We start from the raw sequence: 25,291 nt of genomic DNA, 5'->3' as shown, positions 1-25,291 counted from the left end.
GGTCTTGACTTGGGCTCTAGTTTGGGCCATGAATGGGCCTGGGCCCCAACCCAGGCCCTTGAGACCTATTGAATGCGGGGGCATCGATGTTGGCTTAAGTTTATTGGGGTAGTCGGTCTCGACCGGCTACTTGACTAGATGGCTTATGTTGGTGATGTGAAGTGCTAACTCGGCCTAGCCTGGATACTAGGCGGTTTCGATATGCACACTGTTTGCTTGGTTGAGTTTGGCTAGGTACGGTACACCAGTCCCCCAGCCTTGTCCGATATGGGTTGTCGGTCAAGGATGATATGTGTTGATAAGCTAGCAGAACTGGCTAGGTGTGATACACCAGTCCCCCAGCCTTTAAATGATGGGGTCCACGTGTATTTATAGGACATTAATGACGTTTGACCATTTCATGGGCTGGGTCTTGACTTGGGCTCTAGTTTGGGCCATGAATGGGCCTGGGCCCCAACCCAGGCCCTTGAGACCTATTGAATGCGGGGGCATCGATGTTGGCTTAAGTTTATTGGAGTAGTCGGTCTCGACCGGCTACTTGACTAGATGGCTTATGTTGGTGATGTGAAGTGCTAACTCGGCCTAGCCTGGATACTAGGCGGTTTCGATATGCACACTGTTTGCTTGATTGAGTTTGGCTAGGTACGGTACACCAGTCCCCCAGCCTTGTCCGATATGGGTTGTCGGTCAAGGATGATATGTGTTGATAAGCTAGCAGAACTGGCTAGGTGTGATACACCAGTCCCCCAGCCTTTAAATGATGGGGTCCACGTGTATTTATAGGACATTAATGACGTTTGACCATTTCATGGGCTGGGTCTTGACTTGGGCTCTAGTTTGGGCCATGAATGGGCCTGGGCCCCAACCCAGGCCCTTGAGACCTATTGAATGCGGGGGCATCGATGTTGGCTTAAGTTTATTGGAGTAGTCGGTCTCGACCGGCTACTTGACTAGATGGCTTATGTTGGTGATGTGAAGTGCTAACTCGGCCTAGCCTGGATACTAGGCGGTTTCGATATGCACACTGTTTGCTTGGTTGAGTTTGGCTAGGTACGGTACACCAGTCCCCCAGCCTTGTCCGATATGGGTTGTCGGTCAAGGATGATATGTGTTGATAAGCTAGCAGAACCGGTTAGGTGTGATACACCTTTATTATACATTTATTTTCCTTTGGTGATTTCATTCAATGGTGTATCAAATTATTTTTAGAACACACATTTGACTTCTTTTTAATATTTTTATTTGTTGTTTATAATGTAAAGTACTATTTTGATGTTTTTTATATAATTATTTTTATTTTCTAACCATTTATCATAAGTGTAATTTTATCACTACAATTGCATATAAGAAATTACGATAATATAATTTGTATCGTATATGCTAGATAAGGTCGGATGGTCTACGACCAAACGACTGAACCTAAGGCCGGAAACCAGCTTACACCACATGCAACAGAAAAGACCGGTTAGTCCCTGGCCAATGATCAGACTCAAGGCCAAGAACTCCTCGAGGAAGGTCAATCATAAACCTGTAAACAAAATAACTATGTAAGGAAGTAGAAGCCAATTACCATTCCAAGGGTCGACTACATATCAATCACTCCAAAAAAGATTAAATCAACTACTTAACAACATTAATAAAGTAAAATGTGCAAAGCAAATGACTATGACATGTAAACAAAAATAACGGTAAGGACTCTTGTTAGCAAACTGGAATTTAAACAATCCTTTCCCCCTCTTTCCTAACATAACTTAAATATCCAACAAAGTTCCTAGTAGAATTGGGCCTCTAATGGCAAGCCCACACAACCCCATCTAAAGGCCCTAAGGCCTAAGCTAGCGATAAAACCACGGTACACATAAGATGGTAACTTAAACAGGTAACAACCCTTGGAAAAATAATTAGTATAAATACAGGTGGACCGAGGTAAAGCAACGACAAAGTCGGTGCCCCCAACAAAGTTATCCTTGTTGAACTAAAGAAACGATTGGACTCCTCCAAGGGAAGATGGCTAGAAGATCTATTGGAGATCCTTTGGTCTTACCGATGTATCCCCTAGTGCTCGACTCATGGGTTCCCTTTTAGCTTGGTATACGACACATAAGCTATGACACCCGTTGAGATAGGAGAACCCTTACTACGGAGACAAAATTATGATGAAGATGAGAATCAAGAATCTCTTAGCACGAGGTTGGACCTTTTGATAAAACTACGAGAAAAAGCACAAATCCGAGATATGATAGCCAAGAAGAAGGCGACCAGAAATTACAACTTCAAGCTCCAACCACGAAACTATGTTAGAGGAGACCTAGTGTGGCGAATGGTTAGTAATTCAAGAAAAAAGAGGGTAAAGTATCTGCCAATTCAAAAGGGCTATTTAGAGTAAGAGAAGATATCGACAAATGGGCATATCGATTAGAGCGACTATCAAGGGAACCCATACCGAACACCTGGAATATAACACATTTAAAGTTCTACTTTAGTTAAAAACCTCATCAGATAATTGAGCAGATTGCAACCATGTGTGTAATCTTTCCCCTTACCTGGTTTTTTATCCCTAAGGAGGGTTTTTCCCGAAAGGTTTTAATGAGGCACCCTTACCGAATAAAACAAGGGTTTTGTAAAAATTACACGTTTCTTGCAATACTACATTTCTATGTGTTCCCTACCACATACCTAGGTGATCTTGGTCGAATAATTAAATTTCTATTGCATTCCCTACCGCATACCTAGGTGGTCCTGGTCGAACAATTAAATTTCTCTAAGTTCCCTACCACGTAACTAGTTAGTCTTGGTCAAATCATTAAATTTCTATGTGTTCCCTACCATATACCTAGGCGGTCCTAGTCGAAAAATTAAATTTGTATGTGATCCCTACCACATACCTATGGGGTCATGGTTGAACAATTGTGTTCCCTATCGCCTATCTAGGCGATCTTGGTCGAAAAATAAATTTCAAATGAACAAACTACGTAGGATATCATACGTTTACGCATACATTAAACTCAACAACGTGTATAAAATGGATATATAAGCAACGAAAGCAAGGAAAGAAAATATGTTGCCCAATAAACGTCATTGTTATATACACACCAACGACCACCATAGTTCTTGACCATATACAAAAAAGAGCAAAGAAAAAGGAAAGTACAACAATAGCATAAAAGGACAAACTTAATCATGGAACTTTTTCAAATTAAATGTCTGCCACAACTTCCTCCTCGACATTGCCAATTGTTCATTAGCATCCCCAAAATGCGAAGGGATCACCCTAGCATTATGCTTAGTTGAGCCACCATTATTCTCGACACTAAGAGCAACAATAGTTGGCTTAGGACCCTCAACAACCTTTAGTATCTTGATCTCATCCTCATCAATTAGATGGTTGCCATATACATCTTTGTTCACATTGAAATGCACATCCTTCATGGACACTCCATTGTATAAGAACTTCACCTGTTGTAGAGCTTTGTTAAAGCCATTAATATGATCGGACACCATGTACTTCTTGAGATCCCTCATTTCGGCCTCCACTTAAACAACTCTTCCCTTCCATTCCTCCACTACGCCTCCAACTGTTTCTCTTTGTCCTTAGCTTTTTTTTTTAGAATCTAAACACCTCACCTTCCAAGTTCCTAATTTCTTTTTCTCAACCTCCAAAGCCTTTTCCCTCATACCATAGACCAATTTGTTACCTTCATACTTGGCTTGAATTAAAGATAATTTTTTTTCTAGTCTGGCTTTATCTCTATCCCTTAGCTCCTGATGCACCAAATTACTTACCTTCTGGCCTATCACCAAAGGATTTTGCTAAGCTCTACTATGGCTCGAATAGTGGCGCTCGACTTCATCTCATCCAACGCTTTCACCACTTCCTCATCTAGGTTATTTTCTACCCCTTTGCGAACCTTGACTTCTGGCTTCTCCAAACCCCAAATTCCAATAACTTATTCCCTGAAGTCTATCTCTCCCCCCATTTGAGAAGTTTAGCCCCTAGTTTCTTTCTCTCTTTTCCAACACCGCTCTAAGCAGACAAAGGACTTTCCCTCTTAGCGCTTTCGAGCCAATGAGTATCCGTCAAAGTCCCTTTGAAGTTGGGGACATTGGTCTCCCTAGACTTCTTGGCTTCTTCAACCAACTATTGCCACAAACTCCTGAACATGTTAATGTCGATCCCAATCTTTTTGGCATGTTGGCCATGTATCCTATATACACGAATAACTTATTAAAAACAAAACAAAAAACACAAAACAGATTCATAAGTTAAATATTACCTTGCAATTCAACAATACGCTGAGTTGGGTAGACAAATACACCTTAACTAAACTTTTAGTAGGCAACTTATGGGGAAACTTCTCAAGGATCCCCATAATCCACCTATCATCCACCAAAAACATTTCCTTCGTCGTGTCCTACACCTCCATGAATTATCAGTCCAATAAAAAGTAAACTTCACCTTGCCATTGTCATGATAAAAATAGGTCAGCCCAGCTGGGTTCACAACAATCCTGAAGAAACCATCTTTAAAACGCTGAAGGGGCTGAGAATACGCATCTAAAACAATAATACCTAAATGACTAACCAATGACAACAGGTAATCAAATTTTTAGGACGTGTATTATAAAAATAGGAAGCATTTAGGCGACAGACTCGGTTACAATGATCGATACAACAACTTAAACACCTAAAGATAACTCTAGCTGTTTGGATGCAACTGGTTAGGCACAACATTTAGCAAACGGAGCACAACCATAGTAAATTCAGCAAAAGGCAATCGAATTTGCAATTGGATGAAATGACACATATACATGTAAAAAAGCTCCTTGGTATAATGTTCTTAGCGATGACAAACATTGTCCATGATACTCACCCTCTCTAACAAAACTATGTCAAGCAACCCTAACTAATGGAGATACCCATTCGTACCCTCCCTTCGCAGCAAATCATTTTTGGTGCGCTCGTTTACTGGATCCTTCCTAATATCAGAAATACTCTCTATAACCAATCCATTTGACCTCGACAAAGAATACTTTAAAGAAGAAGTTAGAGTCAGGCTACCCTGACTACTCGACCCTCCCACATACGCCTTACTCGAACCACTACAAGACATACGTTAATTAGATGGATATTGACGACACTCAATTTTTTTCTACATAATATCTCGGCAACGGAGACAAGAATATGACCACACAATAACAAAACTGACAAATGATCCTTTTTTATAGATACTTTCCGCAACTTTTCATCTTTGTGTTCACCTCAATTGTTATCATTACTCTTCTGCAAACGTCACAACAACACAAGCCATGAAGCAACTCTAGATATTCTCCACTATTCTTGATTTCTATGCCAAGCTCAACGTAAATATCTACTACATCTTCCCATCTCAAGCTAAGCCAAGCCTTCTTGATGAAACGCCTTCCCTCCTCAGCCTAATTTGACACGTCACTCCCTCATCAAACCTCTTCGTCGTTCACACAACACTTTTCCTATTAACCACTAAACTCTGAGATCTAATCTTGGGAGAAAAAGCTCTGTGTTTTCTTGGACATTGGAGCACTTTTTGTAGGTACACCCCTATCTTTGCCAGCAGAAGTACGAGCACTTGACTGATGACCACTACAAGCGGTAGAGAATTATATTCAGAAGTCCAAAGATCTTTACAAGGTACTATATCGGTCCTGTAAGACATAATAATTTAATGTCATTGTCATGAATCTTATTTATCACCATCTAACATATATCAAAGTTCAAAAAATGAAAGGTATGTGCTAAATTTCAATTATTATTAGTTCAACCTTTGTTCTTTGTGTGATTTCATTCAAGTGGTGTATTATAATTTTTAGGTTAAAATGCTCCGTTGGTCCTCGTATATGTTTGAAAATCTTAATTAGGTCCCCATATTATGATTGGTCTCAATTGGGTCCCTATTTTTGAAAATGTGTAACAATTAGGTTGTTTCCATTAGTACTATACTAACATCGTTAAATATGTGCCACATGTCAGTTCATGCTTTTTTTTTAATTTTGATTCCAAAAAAAAAGAATTAAAAATTAAAAAATTAAAAATCCACGAACTAACGCGTGACACATATTTAACGATGTTAGTATAGAACAAACGAAAAGAACCTAATTGTTACATATTTTCAAAAATGGAGACCAATCAAAATATGGGGACCTAATTCAACAAAGTATTTTAACCTCATTTTTAATAATGTTTAAAGAAAGATATATCAATAAAATTTAAAGAATATGAGAGTAAAGAGACATTTAAAATACTTTTAAGTTCGATTTTATTTTCTTTTGTAATTTTATAAAAATAATTTTAAACTTTATCAACTTTGTTTGATTAAATTTGCAAATTTAGTAAATGTTTCGGTGTCATAAAATTTTATTTGGTATTCTAATTTGAAATGTATACAATTATAATTTTTTTTTTTAAATATTTCACATTCAAGAAACAAGAATACATCCTTTTGATAGTGAAATTTTGATAATATTATATTTTTTTGTAAGATTTTTTATTATTTTATAAATATTAATTAATTGATACTCAAAGAATAAGAAAATAGGCACAAGTACGAGTGTTTACCCGTTAGTGAAAATGGGGATGAGATAAAAATTTCATACTTGTTGAGTTTGGGTATGAGGATGAGGGTGATTTTTTCTTTTTGGGATGAGTATGGGATAATGAAACAGATCCCTATCTTTCCCCGTTGCCATCCTTACTCTCAACCTGATGTGTTTAAAACAAAAGATTTTACACGCTTACTGTCTCTATTTGTTTTTCTTCTTCAGTCTTCATATTAATTATAAAGATTATGTCGTTGTATATCTCGTTAATTTCTTTCATATGTTCATCTTTGTTCATGCATGGACAATATTAAGTTATTATGGGACTCATACCTTATCTTACAACAATCTTTAGGTTCCTCAGATGGATACTCCACAGTCTTGTTTGCAAGGTCCTCGTTACCGGATACTTGGTGGAATGTGGGGGATTTCCCGCAAAAAGGAAGCTCTCAAATTCAAATCTCATTATTGTACTAATGAATTGCGTACCTTTAGTTACTAGGGTCCACCTTTATTTATAAAAGGTTAACTACTTGTGGTACCTTTACTTAGTTAATTATGGGCTGGGCTTTAACTAGGTTTTACCCAACTTTATTGGGCCTAAATAAAGCTTAATTGGTCCTACATTGCAAGGCCAATATTCTTTGAAAATGTTTAGTTAGGTTTTCGCTTATTTTTGCCTAAGTTAGAGTTAGTTCGCTAACATACCAGTATAACAGATTTTCCTGCATGCATACTTGTCATCCACATATATGTTCAATTAGTATATATATATCTCTTCTTTAATTGATGGAGTGAGATAGTTGACTAGTGTTGCCACTATATAGGCGACCTTATGCATACATGATGTAGTTAACGGTTAGGCGCCTTGTTATTTGTTATGCTGCTATGTACCTGAATGTGGTGCCTGTGGTATTTTGGGTTTAGTGGCTATTTGAGTTAGCAATTTTTTGGTGTTGGTGGTCATTTTGGTTAACAATGTTTTGGGTTAGCAGCCAGTTCGACCCCTATGGTACAATCTCCATTTCTTCGTACCTTTGTTCCTCTATTTATAAATATTTTTAGAATTTGATCATTGATATTTTCATCTCTAAATATTTTGGTTTGATTCTTCTTTAGTTCAAAAATTTCTTTTCTTTTCTCATTAAGAAATTTTTGATATGTTATTAGTTATGTGGTTCTTCTACCATTCTTGATTTTCTTCTTTCTTTCCTTTTGTAAATCAATCTTGAATTTATATGAACGATGCAACATAAAATCTTTAGAATAATCTTTAGCTTCTATTCGCGTTGATTCTTTTGTTTTCTTCTTTTTTGAGTATCTTCTCATAAAGTAAATCTTATGTTATTTCCATATTTGAAATTCTTTTATCATTGATATCTTTAGAATATTTTCTCGTTTGTAATCTCTTACTTGATTAGTGAATTTGAATCATTTTATGATCATTATCTTTGGATATATATTTTTCTATTTAACACTTTCAATATATAATATCTTTATTTCTTCAGCATCAATGTAGGTGATTTGGGTATCAAAAATATATTTCTTCTCACATAATATACAAATCATTAACGTTGAGCTCTAATATAATCTTCATATCTTGAGTCAATCAAATCTCCAATCAATTGTTTTCCTTTGATTCTTGATCTGTATCAAGAGACACTTGATATTGAAGTTGTTGATATAATCTTCCTTTTCATCATTCAGATTAATCTTCACTAATTTGATTAAGTCACAATGTATTAAACTCAACTTCAATAGTCATCCAGTCTATTCATTACGAATAATCTTAAATTTTTACTTCATTTGACTGGCTCTTACTACTTAGTGTTGGTATAATGTGACTATAGAATAGGGAAGAATAAAGACCATAAAGAAATTGCCACAATTTTGACGCAAATAAATAGTCGAAGTAAAAAGCATAAGAAAGCAAACCATTGAGGCTACATCTAGTCTCTTAAGCAACTTGCTTAAGATATTTTCACTACTAAATTCCCTTAACTAGAATGAGTATCACCCTTTGCAGGTTACAATGAGTATCCAACTCTTAGGCTACAATGAGTATCAACCTTTCTATGTTACACCAAGTATAAACCTACACACGTATAACCTTCTTGATCTCCCTTGAGATTAGGAACTCACAATTGAAAATTACAAGAAACACTCTCAAAGTAAGAGAGTACAACTCAACTCACATAGGGTACAACTTCACTTTGTGAAGAATATTAAGTTGAATAGACGAGCTTTATAACCAATGAGGTTTTGATGATGACAAAATAAACCACTATACCATACGAGTAAGTCTCTGGTTAGAAGTGAAGCCATGTTAGACAACTACAAAGGAACATCTAACAAATATAGTGAGGTTGAATAAATTGATTAGCATAGTTGATAATTTTCCATTTGTGCATGTTTTTAATAAATAAAATTCTTCTATTAGTATTTTTTAGTTTGTAATTTTCTAGAATTGAATAAATTTATAGTTTTTGGTGTGAAAATAGGTGATTTTGTGAAAATGGTGTTAACAATTTATTTTTAATAGTAATTTTTTTTAAATAAGATTTTCTCTTTTCTTTTGAAAATAAAGAATAGAAAAATATGTTAGATTAGAATTCCATTTTTCTTAACAAGTATTAAGAAAAATGTTCTAGGATTGATAAAAGTGTAGGATATCTCAACGAGGTAGAATTATCGTGGTAAAAAATTGAATTGAAATTTGTTTACCTAGTTACTCGATCATTTTTGGACAAAGGTTGAACCATGGTGCATAGAGGTCTGTTTGAAAAGTGCCTCACTAATGGAAGGAGGCTCATTTAGGACCTATGTCGAGTCGATTGTTGTGTGCTAAGCTAAAGGAAGAGCTTGTGTAGAGTATAATCTTAGTAGTTAATTAGTGTTAGGTCCATGTTTTTTCCTTTCTTCTGTAATAGAGTTTGAGAGAGTATTTTCCTGTATAGATAACTTAGTATGTGATGTGAAAAAAGAGTTTTTAGAAAGGAGAGATTTTAGAAAGGATAGTAGTTTAGAGAGTCTATAGAGGAGAGTGTTCATAGTGTGTAAAGTCCTTTTGGAAAGTTGTGATTGAGAGTTCAAAGAAGATTAACACATGTAGAGGGTTGCATTGTAGATGGTAGCGTGAGTGTTCCTTCCATGAGTGCAAATTAACCTTGAAGGTGGCTTAAGTTTGCTGTACAGAGGAGCATTCTGAGTAATCTTGAGAGTACAAAGTAACCTTATGAATCGATCATTGTAAATTTCTATACACTTTGTCTTGAACTCAATAGAATGTATAATTTTCTTCTCGAATTCTAATTTGATTATGCCATTATTCTTTTACTTCTATCGTTAACAATGTTAATTTTTTTTTTTTAAATCTTTCTTGCAATTTTTATCTTTCTACGTTGTACCTTTGTGTTGGTTGTGAGTTTTACTTTTCTCCTTCTATCCCTTTTTATGTTAGTTTTGATTTTCTTGCCAAATTATAGTTTAATACAATTCTTATTCTTTTGTGATTCTTGCATTACATCTTTACTATTACAACATTGAATTCTTGATTTAGATTCTAGGTAGTTTAAATTTGTGTTGCCTTGTTTGTCCTAGCTTTTTTATTTAGCACATCTCTTTACTCAATCAATTTTCTTATTTTTACTTTGAAGAATTGAATGTTTGAACTCTACATATCTTGGTTTCTAATTAAGATTCCAAAGTCCCTAAAGTGGGTCTTACTTGGTAAGATGTCTTCTTGAGCTAGGTTTTAGTTCAATACATTGAGTAAAACAAGATTTTTAGTTTTGAGTTATTATTTGTTTGTTACATTCTTACATTTTATTTCCTAATTTCCAATTTCTTTACTTTACATGTGTTGTTGCCATCTTTATTGCCTGCCACTGTAATTTTTTATTACCTTGTCTTGTGCTCATTATAGTTTCGTTGTTTAGCATGGTTGATCTTGCATTTTACATTCTTGCATTCTCTATATTTGTTTAATCATCAATTAGACTTGTTAATAGGATTGCTCTTGTTTCTGCATATTACAACAATTTCTAGTTTAGTTATAGCATTTTACACAATTGGGGATTTTTAGCTCTATTTGGTTTATGCTTCAATTAGACATTCTTAGGACCAACTCATATTGCATTGAGCAAGATTGCATTATTAGGATATAGTAGACATGATTGCATGCATTAATTCTCCACAGTTCTCATTTTTAGTTCGTAGAGAAGTTTCATAAAGCAGTTATATAAATTGCTATTCAACTGGAATCAATCGATTGAGCATAAATTTGAACTTGTTCAATATGTTAGCTGACAAACTATATAGCTTGATTTTTTAATGATAATGAAGAAAGAATCATATTGAGTGTGAAATCACATTGATACTTTTGGAGTCTTGGAGCTGTGAGTGCTCCTGGTGTGTAAAGAAGGTTCTGGGTTGGCTAGGGAAAGCCACCTTGGAAGTTTGATCCTACTTTTGCATTTGTGGTATGTCTGGTGTGATTCAATATCTACAAGAGAGGTTCTTGTTGTGCAGTGTGAGCTTATTGTGTGATTCAAGAGCCTTGCTGTGTTGCATATTATTTTCGAAAGTCTAATCTTTTAAGGATTTTGTAAAACTTTTTAAATAATGGAAAGTCAGGCTAACGTTAACTTGACTAACTGGATGTAGCTAAGTAGAGTGAACCAATAAAGAAATTTTGTGTGATTTGATTTACATTTTTTGTATTGTTGGGATTCTTCATAAAAGTCATCAATAAAATCAATCCAAGCAATCTTTCTTTCTAATGTTGACATGATTGCACAGTCAATCGGTAAAACATTGCTTCTACTATTAATTTAAATTGATCCTGACTGGTAATTTGATCAGATTTGAAATCTTGTGTTAATTGATATTTTTGTACACTCTATATTAGAATTTTAATCAATTGATTCTATTTTTAAATCTATTGTTTATGTCAAGAAATCAAAATTCATTGATCTTTAATATCAATCATTGTGTAATTGTACATAAAGTTCGCAACTATGAGTATTTGAAATTAGTTAAAAAATAGTCGATTCAACCACCTCTTCTTGGCCTAGAAACACCTTATGTTACTTACAATTGATATTAGAGCGGGTTCTTGAAAGTTAATCAAGTTTGATCCTAATTTATTTCTTCAAAATGTCTAAAAGCAAACTTCCTTTTGTTGAAGATGCCACATGCCTCTTATGTTTAGTGGTGTGAACTATCAATTTTGAAAAATTCGCATGAAAATTTTCATATAATCTATTGACCAAAGAATTTGGAATGCTATCAGGAGTGGACAATTCATTCCTAAGCATATTGTTAATGATAAGCAAGTTGACAAGCCATGGAACCTCTAGACTGAAGAAGAAAAGAAGAAAGCTCAATATGATTGTGCTGCCAAAAAAAATCTTGACATCCGCTTTAACATGGAGGAGTTTTTTTAGAGTTTCTCAATGTGGTTCTGCAAAGGACAAGTGGAATATGCTTGAAGTCATACATGAAGGATCAAATTATGTGAAGAGGGGTAGGAAACATGCATTGGTTCAAGAGTATGAATTGTTTAATATGAAACAAGGAGAAACCCTAGTTGAAGTCCAAAAAAGGTTCACACATATTGTTAAACATCAAGGTCTTGAAGTGTCTTGATAAAAGTTAGTAACATAAAGTCATGCTTATTTCAGAATCAAAGGATTTGTCAACAATGACTATTGTTGACATGGGATTGAAATGAATAGGTTGAATGAATTAGAAAGTAGTGTACTTATGAAGAAGTTTGGAAAATTTGTCAGGAAAAGAGGTAACAAAGGTAACCAAAGGATGTACAACTCAAAAAGTAATGAATCAAATGGTACTCCTAATTTTACTTTTTATAATTATGAAAAACATTAACCAAACCAAAGATAAAGGTGCTGAAAGGAAAAAGGAAAGCAAGCCTAAGGAGAGACGTGCATACATTGTTTGGGAAGATAATGATAATTCAACAATTGGGTCATAACAAGAAGAAAGTGAAGAAGTAAATTTGTGTCTCATGGCTGGTTATAAGTCATCATCATCATCATCAAGTAGACAAGTTCTCTGTCCTTAAAAAGATAAGAATGATTATAACCAATTACTGCTTCCTTTTGATGAATTGTATAATGAAGCAACTATGATTGGTGTCATAAATAACCGATTAAAAGGTTTAAACAATTGGCTAGAAAATAGGGTTAATTAGCTAGAAAAAGATTTAACTGATTTAAAAATGGATTTTGAAAACTGAACATGATTTATAGTAATTCAACGTGTTGTTATAAAAATCAATTGATTTCAAAACCTCATGGAAACTACACTTTTTTGGAAAATAAATTCAAATACCTTTTAAAAACCTATGCAAGATTCACAAGAAGAAAAACAAATTTAGAAGTTGTTCTTGGCTCTTAGAATTGTGTTTTTGCAAAAAGGTTGGAATTGGATATAATTATGTTTTTGAAAAGAAAGTTAAGAAGTTTACAAATTTATTTTCCACAAGTAAATCAAATGATATGCCTTTCATTATTTGCAATTATTGTATGAAAAATGGTAATGTTTGTAAAGTTGCAATGCTGGGAAATGTGATGTGCCTAAGGGATATTTGAAATGGATCCCAAAAGGACCAAGAAAGGATTAACCATAATTGGCCCAATATATTAAAGGTAATACATAATACAAATCTGATTTATAGGTCTTGAAGAATGATAAGAAGGATCTGTTGTACCCATATAATGGGTGTTTCAGGCCCATGACTGGTGATCAAGCAAAGTTTGCAAACTTGAGCTTGAAGAATGAAGGATTCGTGACATATAGAGATAACAACAAAGGAAAATTGTAAGACCTAGGAAAAAAAATACATGTCAAGAATGGTGAGTTGGATGTGAATGGCATTATCTAATGTATAAAGAAGTGAAATGTAACACAGTTGGTTAAGGCCTTGTTGTGGGTTGAAGGTCACATGTTCTATCTCTAATGCGTGCAATTGGTGTGATTTACATTTTATATTTTCTATACAATTTATTTTGAATGTGTCAATTATGTGACTACTTGTTGTAATGTTCGTTGTGTATGTGGATGACAAGATAAATATGATAGTCTGTTTGGTTTGGGAGTATTGGTTTGGAACTTAGTGGGGGTGAGTTTGAAACTTGGCAAGAGCAAAAGTAAATTAGTTTTCTTTTTAGTAATTTTGTGGTACTCTTAGGGGAAAGTGAAGAGTTGAAGGCAAATTCATTGTATCTGGTCACAGACTCAAAAGTTTTGGTTTGGACATAAAGAGCAAAAAAGCTTAGAGCAAAGGTAGTGTGGTCTTGTTTCAGGAATTCTAGGTAAGGGTAGCTACCTTGTATATATGATATTTTTTATATTATTTGTGAATATGAGATAAGATAATAAAGTGTTAATCTTCGTCGAAAAGTTGGGATTCTTAAGGTAAAGGGAACTATCTCGTTGGTTCTCTTTCTTTTTCTTCTAATGTGGCAGAGATGTTTTTTTTTTTAAATTTTGTGATGAAGGTGATAATGGTTTTGGAAATATGGAATAGATATATGATTCTTGTCACAACCGAAATCGTGACAGGATGACGATCCAAAAAAAACAAAATTTGTAAAAACAGAGTTTTGGAGTCGCCACCATAGTTATTATAGGAAACTATGGAAAACCATAAAAAAGGAGCAAGGTCTACGAAAACAGAGATTGGGGGTACGGGAGTTAATTACGCGTAGAGAAGGTGTTAGCACCCTACAACGCCCATCCTAAGACGGTACCTTTAATTAAAATACAAATTGATGTTGTCTCCTTTAAATATTTATTTTAAAAAAATAAATAAAATGAAATGAAATAAATAAATAAAATAAAATAAAATTAATAAATTAATAAATTAATAAAAAAAATATGACAAAGAAAAACAAAGGAAACAAAAAAAGATTTTTTTTTTGTTTTTTGGGCTCGACAAGGATTAATCCTCGCTCCTACGTATCTCCATGTGAATGGAGAATCAGGGTTACGTAGTTCTTTATCAAAAAAGACTTTTTGAAAACAATTTGTTCGAAGATGTTGATATCACTCTTTTTTAATATTTGAAAATTTGTATTTTTTTAGTAATCTTATAGAAAAGCGAATTAAGCACTAAGTCGACGCGAGCGGTCACACGAGCACTTATACATTTTTAAAAGTTAAAAGGGTATTTAAATTATTTTTTTTTTGTTATTACCTCCTTTAAAAAAGAAAAAAAAACTTCCGAAATAAGATATTGATACCCACAAAATGTGACTATTATATATCCACAATTTATGAAAACATTAGGAAAATAAATAAATAAAAGATTAGGACATAACGTTTAGGATTAAACATATTATTTTAATATGAACAAGTTTTACAACACTTAACATGAAAAAATATAGCACAACATATTCATACAATGTCAAAACATGATACCACTCACTTATTCATGCAACAACGTTTACAACCCAAAGCAATCAACAAAACCTTAATTATAAAACCAATGAACCCCAAAAAGCATGACAATAATGTTTTTTTTCCATATAAAAAAAATAGTGAAAACATCAAATTCAACCAATATGAAAAGTAGATCTCGAGAAATACTACATAACACGATAAAAAAAATTTTGCGAACCTGAACGGGAGATCGTACTTACAATAGTTATGTTGGAACACTAAGAAACACATGGGGGTGGCGATCGAAGGTGAGTGGGTTTTTTATGTGCGAGGGTTAAAAGAGAATGTGTGCTTAGGGTAACAGAGGTCTCCAGGAATAATTTTTGAGAGTGAAAAAAAAATTCCCCTTTCTTCTTTTTTGATGGGTTTATATACACAACATTATAAATCTAATGTAATCTCGTAATAAAGGTCTGCCTTAATTACAACGAGTTTTAAAAGGCAAGAACTGGTCTTAATATTATTACAAAATGGGAATCAAATCATAGAAAAAAAATAGAGCACAAAATCAAACGTGATCAGCAAAATTAATTTTAATTAGTAAAAGAGATATTATTTTGAGTTATATTATTACTTTCTCTATCTGGAAAAAAGGTGTCATAAAATTAGAGCACAAAATCAAACGTGATCAGGACAGATTAATTATAATTACAAAAAAAGATATTCTTGAGAAACATATTAATATTTTCCTCATCTGGAAAAGGAGGTGTCATAAAATCAAAGCACAACGTTAGAGTAAATAATTCTAAATATTAGAACATATTCTATTTCTAATTATTAGACTAACTTCTTAATCTAGAGCAAAAACGAAAAAGCATAGAGTGGGGGTGCGAAAATTAAATGTTAGGCTGCCGTTAGTTGCAAGAAAAACGGTGTGGGTATATAGAGTATTTTGGACTAAAATAAAACAAAGCCTCAAAAGAAAATATATACAAGATTAAAACAAAATCTTTCTTTTTATTTATTAATTTATTATTATTATTATCCCGTTATTATTATTATTTAGACAAAGAAAAAAACCAAAGAAAAAACTTATTTATTTTTTATTTTTTTATTTTTGACCTTTTTTTGAAAAAATGAATTGTTATTATTTATTCTATTATTTATTTAGCCGGACGAAATTGGGTGTTGACAGCTGCCCCTCTTTACTTAGATTTTGCTTGATAATATGAGAATTTTACATTTTCATATTCTCAAAGAAATATAAGTAAAGATAAAGACACTAATTTCGTCTGGTTTCAAAAGAAACAAAGGCGAAATATGAAATCAAAGGTCACAAACCGACAACCACACTTCCAAAGGATTCAATGACCATTACCACGTAGAGGGCCTTGATCCAGAAAGTCATAAACATTTTGCGAACTAAACCTTTTGAAAAAGATTAGACCAATCCCGAGGAGAGGGTCTACATCTAAAGGATTCGGCGACCATTACCACGTAGAGGGCCCCGATACCAAAACATATACTTTTTGCCAATATAATTTCTTTTTGAAAAGATTAGACCAATCCCGAGGAGAGGGTCTACATCTAAAGGATTCAGCGACCATTACCACGTAGAGGGTCTCGATCCAAAAACGTATACTCTTTGCGAATATGATTTCTTTTTGAAAAAGATTAGACCAATCCCAAGGAGAGGGTCTACATCTAAAGGATTCGGAGACCATCACCACGTAGAGGGCCTCGATCCAAAAACGTATACTCTTTGCAAATATGATTTCTTTTTGAAAAAGAATAGACCAATCCCAAGGAGAGGGTCTACATCTAAAGGATTCGGAGACCATTACCACGTAGAGGGCCTCGATCCAAAAACATAAATTCTTTGTAAACTAAAACTTTTTGAGAAAGATTAGACCAATCCCAAGGAGAGGATCTACATCCAAAGGATTTGGAGACCATTACCACGTAGAGGGCTCCGATCCCAAAAACATAAACTTTTTACAAACTAAAACTTTTTGAGAAAGATTAGACCAATCCCGAGGAGAGGGTCTACATCCAAAGGAGAACCTGAATATCAACACAATGTGAATGCCTTTTAAAAAAGAAGTAGAGTGATCCCAATTGAAAACTTGCTCCTGTGTGCCCTTATTTTCCTTTTCGAACTTCTCAAAATATGTTTTGATGATAAAAATGAATGGTATGATATGATGAGGGTGCATGAATGCATGCATAAAACTCTTATTTTTCCTTCCTTTCCTTTTCTTTTCCTTTTTCTTGGCATTTAGTGAATTCATCATAAATGTACCCTTTTTACCAATATTTTATTATTTTTAATTATCAGCTCAATGTGACACTTTTACAACACATTTATGAAATGATATATATTTTTTATCAAATAAAACGAAATACACAAACTTGAAAATAATGTCGATATCCTTAGTTGCATCCCTTGTTATGGAATCATCATGCATAGAATTTTTTAACCGCATCAGAGTTGATTGACAATGGTAACTCCTCCCCATCCATCCTTATGAGAATTAGTGCCCCACCAGAGAATGCTTTCTTCACCACATACGGGCCTTCAAAATTTGGAGTCCATTTGCCTCTATGGTCCCTTTGTATAGGTAAGATTTTTTTCAAAACTAGATCGCCTTCATGGAACTCTCTAGGACGCACCTTTTTGTCAAACGCTTTTTTCATTCTTCTTTAGTATAATTGTCCATGACACACCGTAGTTAACCTTTTTCCCTCAATGAGGTTAAGCTGTTCAACTCTGGCTTGAACCCATTCTGCTCCTTCTAATTGGGTTTCCATCAATACTCGCAAGGATGGGATCTCTACTTCAAAAGGGAGTACTGCTTCCATTCCATATACCAGAGAGAAGGGTGTTGCCCCGGTTGAAGTACGTACTGACGTGCGATGTCCATGCAAAGCAAAAGGAAGCATCTCATGCCAATCCTTATACGTGACCACCATCTTTTGTATAATCTTCTTTATATTTTTATTAGCAGCCTCAACTGCCCCATTCATCTTTGGACGGTAAGGGGAAGAATTATGGTGTTGAATCTTAAATTTTGTACACAATTCTACCATCATTTGATTATTTAGGTTGGTAGCATTATCAATGATGATCTTGTTAGGCAAACCATATCTGCAAATCAACTCTCTTCTTATGAAATTCGTCACTACTTTTATGGTCACACTGGCATGAGAGGCCGCCTCTACCCATTTGGTGTAGTAATCAATTGGAACTAAAATGAAGTGATGTCCATTTGATGCTTTTGGTTCTATGGCTCCAATAACATCTATTCCCCATATTGAAAAAGACCATGGTGATGTCAAAACATTTAGGGTTGTGGGTGCCATGTTAATATTGTCAGCATATACTTGGCATTTCTCACACTTCCTCACATGCTTGCAACAATCATTTTCCATGGTTAACCAAAAATAACCAGCCCTCAAAATCTTTCTGGCCATCGAATGCCCATTCATATGTGTGCCAAAAGTGCCCTCATGAACATCTTTCAATATCACTTCGGCTTCTTTTGCATCCACACATCTGAGGAGAACCATATCGTGATTTCTTTTGTATAAGACATCCCCATTTAAAATGAAACTAGCAGCCAGTCTTCTTAAAGTTGTCTTATCATTCTCGGTTGCCCTTTCAGGATACTCTCGAGTTTCAAGATAATGTTTGATATCAAAATACCAAGGTTTACCATCTGACTCCTCCTTAATGAAATGACAATGCACTGGGTCCTCATAACTCTCCATTTTGATCATGGGTAGCTCTCTGTCTGGAACAATCTCAAACATTGATGATAGGGTAGCTAAAGCATCGGCTAATTGGTTATCTTCCCGAGGACTGTGCTGGAATGTTATAAAATCAAAATACTCTATCAACCCCTTGATGTAAGCTTGATAAGGGATTAATTTCTTATCTCGGGTCTCTCATTCTCCTTTCAACTGATGGATAACCAAAGCTGAATCGCCATACACCTTCAAAACTTTTGCTTTTGATTCAATTGCTGCTCGAATTCCCATGGCACATGCCTCATATTCTACAATATTATTTTTGCAATTAAAGCATATTCTTGCTGTCATTGGTATGTATTGACTTTCCGGAGAGATAAGTATTGCCCCTATTCCATGCCCTAATGCATTAGATGCACCATCAAACAACAATATCCATGCTTGTTCATCGTGGCCTCCCTCCTTCTCTTCAAACAAAGCCATGATATCTTCATCCGGGAAATCAGGCTGCATTGGTTGATAATCATCAATGGGTTGTTGAGCTAGATACTCAGCCAAAACGCTACCCTTGATGGATTTCTGAGTGACATATACAATATCATATTCTGACAAAAGCATCTACCACCTTGCTATCCTCCCAGAGAGAGCAGGCTTTTCAAAAATGTATTTTATTGGGTCCATCTTGGATATCAACCATGTAGTATGACTCAACATGTATTGTCTCAAACGATGGGCTGCCCATGCTAGTGCGCAACAAGTTTGTTCTAGCATAGAATATCTTTTCTCGCAATCTGTGAACTTCTTACTCAAATAGTATATTGCATGCTTAATCTTCCCGGTTTGGTCATGTTGGCCCAACACACAACCCATGGATTCCTCTAGTACAGTTAAGTACAAAATAAGGGGTCTTCCGGATTCCGGTGGTCGCAGTACTGGCGGGTCTTATAAGTACTGCTTGATCTTATCAAAAGCGGTTTGACAATCATCGTTCCATTCTAGAGCTTGATTTTTACGCAACAATTTGAAGATCGGTTCACAGGTAGCGGTTAATTGGGGGATAAATCTAGCAATATAATTCAGCCTGCCCAGGAAATCTCGCACCTCCTTCTCCGTGTTGGGAATTGGCATTTCTATTATTGCCCTCACCTTGTCAAGATCAACCTCTATCCCCTTTTGGCTAACAATGAAACCCAATAACTTTCCTGATCTCATACTGAATGTGCATTTAGTCGGATTTAATCGGAGTTTAAACTTTTGTAACCTTTCAAACAATCTTCTTAAGTTGACAAGGTGTTCTTCTTCAGATTCATATTTAGCGATCATATCATCCACGTAAACTTCAATCTCTTTGTGCATCATGTCGTGAAAAAGAGCTACCATCGCCCTTTGATAAGTTGCCCCAAAATTCTTGAGGCCGAAAGGTATCACCTTATAGCAAAAGGTTCCCCACAATGTAATAAAGGTAGTTTTTTCCATATCCTCAGCCACCATCTTGATCTGATTATAACCCGAGAAACCATCCATAAATGAAAACAACGAGAATCTGGTCGTATTGTCCACCAAAGTATCGATATGCGGTAATGGAAAATTATCCTTTAGATTGGCCCGGTTCAAGTCTCGGTAGTCAACGCACATTCGAACCTTCCCATCCTTCTTAGGCACAGGTACAATGTTTGCTACCCATTGGGGATATCTCGCCACAGCCAAAAAACCAACATCAAATTGCTTTTTTACTTCTTCTTTAATTTTCAAGGACATTTCTGGTTTCATTCTCCTCAACTTTTGCAAGACGGAAGGACACTCTGGCTTGAGAGGTAGTTTATGTTGCACTATCTTAGTATCCAGTCCTGGCATGTCATTATATGACCAAGAAAAAACGTCCCTGAACTCCTTTAGTAGAGCACACAATTGTTCTCGTATTTCTTTCCTTACACCAGTGCCAATTTTCACTTCTTTTATCTCTCCTACATCTCCTAAATTGAGCACTTCAACATTCTCTTGATGGGGTTTTATCTCTTTAGCTTCTTGTTCCACTAATCTCAACATTTCAGGGGAAGGTTCCCATTCATCCTCATAATCACCTTCCATATTATCAACGAGGTGCTCAAAATTAGGGAAATCGACATTAACATTTTCAAAACATCCATCATCATATCTGTATTTTTGAGTTTATAAAATGGATATTTAAAATGAAACAAACAAAAAACGTCAATTATAAATGATTTTATTGTCACATTGAGCATAAAGATTTAAAGATTAAAAACGGTCATCTCAAAAAAGTCTTAAATCCTAAAACCGCGAGTAAAGCAAAATGATAAACTAAATCTATTACATTTTTTCCAAATTAAACATCACTGGTAAATTTGTTATCTCCCAATTGTTCAGCTGCACGTCTGGAGGGCAATATCACACGAAGTTCAAGCTTTCAGATCCACTTCCTCCCTCGATAGCTTATATTTGACAAGTGTTAACCCAACCAGCGTTGTGGAAGCTTTTCTTGATATCACATATGTGAATCTTCCCTATCTTTCGTTCTCGACCTTCTATGCGAGCCAAGATTCGCTCCTTCTTCTTTTCTAACAGCCTCTTCTTGTCTTCTTTAGTAGGCTTGTACCCCAAACTGTATCTACCCTTGTTTTCAAAGACCTCTAAGGGGAAAGTTAGCCCTTGGTTATTTTTACCAAGCCCTTTTCCATATTGGTAACCCTCTTTCAGCATAACCTTGGCCATCATGAGGGAAGCACAAGACATGTGTGGGATCATCGAAAATGGTTCAATATATGCATTCCCCACAATTTCTAGTGATTGGAAAGCTGTCTCAAAGGCTTCCTCTGCTGCTTCAATGTAACGAGATGATGAGGGCCCACTCACAAGGAGGTCCTCCTCACCTGACACTATTACCAGTTTATCACCCATTATGTATTTCAGTTTCTGGTGTAATGTTGAAGGCACCACTCCCGCAGAGTGGATCCAAGGGCGACCTAACAAGCAACTGTAAGCTGGAATAATATCCATGGCTTGAAATATTATTTGAAAGATATAAGGACCGATCTGAACTGGCAACTCTATTCTCCCATTACTTCCCTCTTGCTTCCATCGAAGGCCCTTACAATCATGGCACTCGGCTTCATGTGCATACCATCACATGGCAATTTTTCTAGCGTCGATCTTGGCATCACATTTAATGAGGAACCATTATCAATTAAAACTCTTGCCATGACATGGTCCAAACATTTCACAGATACATGCAACGCCTTATTGTATCTTCTACCTTCAGTAGGTATCTCGTCATCAGTAAAGGTAAGGTAATTATTAGCAGTGATATTGCCAACAATTCCCTCAAACTTGTCTAGGGAAATATTCTGATCCAAATGAGCTTTGTTGAGTATCTTCATTAACATCTTTCTATGGGAGATTGAATGCATAAGTAATTCCAAAAGGGAAATCCGAGCAAGCATGCGTTTCAATTGTTCTACTACTTTGTACTCACTTTGTTGTATGAACTTTAAAAAGTCACAAGCCTCTACATCAGATATTTCTTGCTTTTCCTCTTTTTTAGGTCATTCTTGTGTTTGCACGTCCTTTTCTTTCAAGAGTTCTTTAGTTTCTCCTGTTGTTATTCCCTCGTTGCCAACTACGTCCTTCCTTAAAAAAGGTGGTGTAAAGATACGACCACTTCTTGTCATTCCTCCTACGCCTGATATATTTTCTACAACTGGCTCCCCATCAGCTGATTGATTCTTTGTTTGTTGTCCCTCTCCTAACACATGTATACCGTATTTCCATGGGACTGCCTTCTCACTTTTGTATGGGAAGGGTGAAGGTGATAGGATGACAACAGATTGTCTTTTCGGAGATGTTGGTGCAAAAGTGGATCTAGCGAAATGAACTATCAATGGCTTTGGTGGCGACATGACATATTTCTCACTGGTTTGTGCAAAAACTTCTTCCTCCTTACTCCTACACAACACTTGTACGAAATTCTTATTGATCAAATCTTCCAAAAAGTTCTCAAACCTGTTGCACGACTCAATGGAGTGTTTAGCACCTGGATGGAACCCACATGCCTCATTCAAGTTATATTATCCTTCCAACAATCCTGCTGTTAGTAGCGCCTCAAAAATATCCCTTCGTGAACTCCGAATTTCGCTCACATTCTTTACCAACTTGGGTCCATTGAGGTCAATAGCATTTATCGAAGCATTACCATGCCCAGAGAGGGGATTGGCCTCGATGTTGGGTTTATCCTATTGAAATTTTAACCACCCTGAGTCTATTAGAGCTTGCACTTTGTGTTTGAAAGACAACATCTCTCGATAGAGTGTCCAATGGCTCCTCCGTGATAATCACATTTGGCATTTATATCAAAATTCTTAGGATATGGCGGTTGCAAGGGCTTCATCGGGCAAATGGCTACTAAAGCATTACGGAGTAGATCTGGCAACAACTCCGTGTAAGTCACAGGAATAGGAGTGAAATGAACAAATTTCCTTTCTTGATTCCTTCTGGGACTAGCGATTTGCCCTAAAGGCTGGTTGAGATTTGTGCTAGCCTCAGTTTTCCAAGTGTTATTTGAGGCGTGTAGTGGCTGATTGAATCCCTGTTGCGGAGATTGTGGTTGGTGGGTAGCTGCTGTATGAGTCACATAAGGATGTTGATTCACCTGTCGTTGATAATTTTAAGTGTGGGCTTGGTTTTCCCACCTTGGTACTGTGGATGCTGCGTGCACTTCTACTTCCTTTTTCTTCCCTGGATTGAAACCGAGCTTTTTAGGAGTTGTAGCCGCGAGCAGACTATATGCAATCTTTCCATTCTTCAACCCAATCTCTATCCTTTCACCTATGATGATAATATCGGCAAAAACTGAAGATACATTCCCTACCATGTGTTCATAGAACGGTGGTTGTAACATGCTCACAAACATTGCTACCATTTCCTTATCATGAAGAGAAGGCTCCACTTGAGCAGCAAGCTCTCTCCATCGTTGGGCATACTCTTTAAATGATTCTGCATCCCTTTTGGCCATGTTCTGCAATTGCAAACGATCTGGCGCAATATCCATGTTATACTTGTACTGTTTCAGAAAAGCATCTACCAAATCCATCCAAGAGCGAATGCGAGACGCCTCCAAGTGGGTGTACCAACTCAACGCTACCCAGCCAAACTGTCTTGGAAGAAGTGGATTAGTAATTTTTCATCATAAGCATGGGCAACCATCTTTCGACAATACATGGTTAGATGGCTTCTAGGACATGTGGTACCCTTGTACTTTTCGAACTCCAGAACCTTAAACTTGTGAGGTATTGTTACATCACGAACTAAGCTTAAACTTGCAACATCGCCAAACCCATAGTTTCCACCTCCTACAATAGCTCGTAGTCGTTTTTCCAAAATTTCTAATTTAGTTTTGGTTCCCTCAACCTCAGTTGATACGGCCTGCATAGTAGAATGTGATTTAATCTTGTCCAAAGAGTTAACACCGATAGTGGTGTTTAAAGGCTTGGGCATTACAATCTCTCGGGGTCCCGTGAAGGTAGTCGTTTCATTCTCTTGAGTATTGATTGGGAATGAGAAGGAAGCATGCTCAGTCTCTGAATATTCTCCAACAAGTGGGGTGTAACCAGATGGCAATCCGTATGCTGGGAAAGTAACAGGACCGTCGTAAGTACTTTCCTCACCCTTTGCCGACGAAGCTTCTCCTGATGCCTTTAGGGACTTCAAGGCCTCCAGTATTTGACCAACTTTGTCCTTTAGTTGACAGATATCTGCTTTCACGGCCTCTTGTGTTGTTTCCCAATCTTCCATATTCTTTCTATTTGCTCGCGTCCTGTAGGGATGCCTTGGTTTTTCCATATTTGTTTTTTATTATTTTTGCTCTATTATTATTTAAGAAAAAGAAAAGGAAGGAAAAACAATGCAAAACGTTTAATTTATTAAACAAAATTATAAAGCTGTAAGTAAATTAACATGGAAAAGAGTCAATACAAATCCCACCCTCTAAAAAGCTCATAAATGAAATGCAAAAAAAAAAAGAAGAAAATCTTAATCTCTAGCCCTAGATATCATGCTCTTCATCTCTTCTATTAATTTCTTTCTGTGGTCTAAAAAGGTCTCAATCTTCTTCGGAGGATTAAAGATTGGCAGTGCAGACTTAGCTTCAGATAGTAATCGTGGAATGTCTTCGATGGCTCCATTCGCCAAGGCCACCAATTGCGAAAAACTTTTCTTCCAATGTCTTATATTCCATTCATGCCCCAATGTGTAGTCATTCATCTGGGCAATCATTTCTTGATATCTTTTCTCAGATTCTGCTTGATATTGATGTTCTTCATTCATCTTCATATCATAGGTCATCATTATCTCCTTCATCTGTTGCTCCATATTATTTATCTTAATCTGGGCCTCGTGCAATATTTTTAATGCTTCCTTCTTATCTCTCTTAACCTCTTCATACATTTGATTCCTATAGTACTCAGATGAAGTTGTTGCATCTCTTTCTTGAGCCCTTAATGTTAATTCGACGTTGGCTGCAGCAAGATCTTGTTTAACTCTGAAGCAAT

The 25,291-nt window shown here is 35.8% G+C and overlaps 1 protein-coding gene across 1 annotated transcript; it reads right to left on the bottom strand.

Moving 5' to 3' along the window:
- Positions 1-23,882: 23,882 nt before the first annotated feature.
- Positions 23,883-24,584, bottom strand: LOC114191163. Its single transcript, XM_028080344.1, has one exon. The coding sequence runs from the start codon at positions 24,582-24,584 to the stop codon at positions 23,883-23,885; it is 702 nt and encodes a 233-aa protein (XP_027936145.1).
- Positions 24,585-25,291: the final 707 nt, after the last annotated feature.

The sequence above is a fragment of the Vigna unguiculata genome, chromosome 7, assembly GCF_004118075.2.
Source record: "Vigna unguiculata cultivar IT97K-499-35 chromosome 7, ASM411807v1, whole genome shotgun sequence".
NCBI classification, from domain to species: Eukaryota; Viridiplantae; Streptophyta; class Magnoliopsida; order Fabales; family Fabaceae; genus Vigna; species Vigna unguiculata.
The sequence above is the reverse complement of the archived record's forward strand: the minus strand, read 5'-3'. Positions and strand labels throughout refer to the sequence as shown.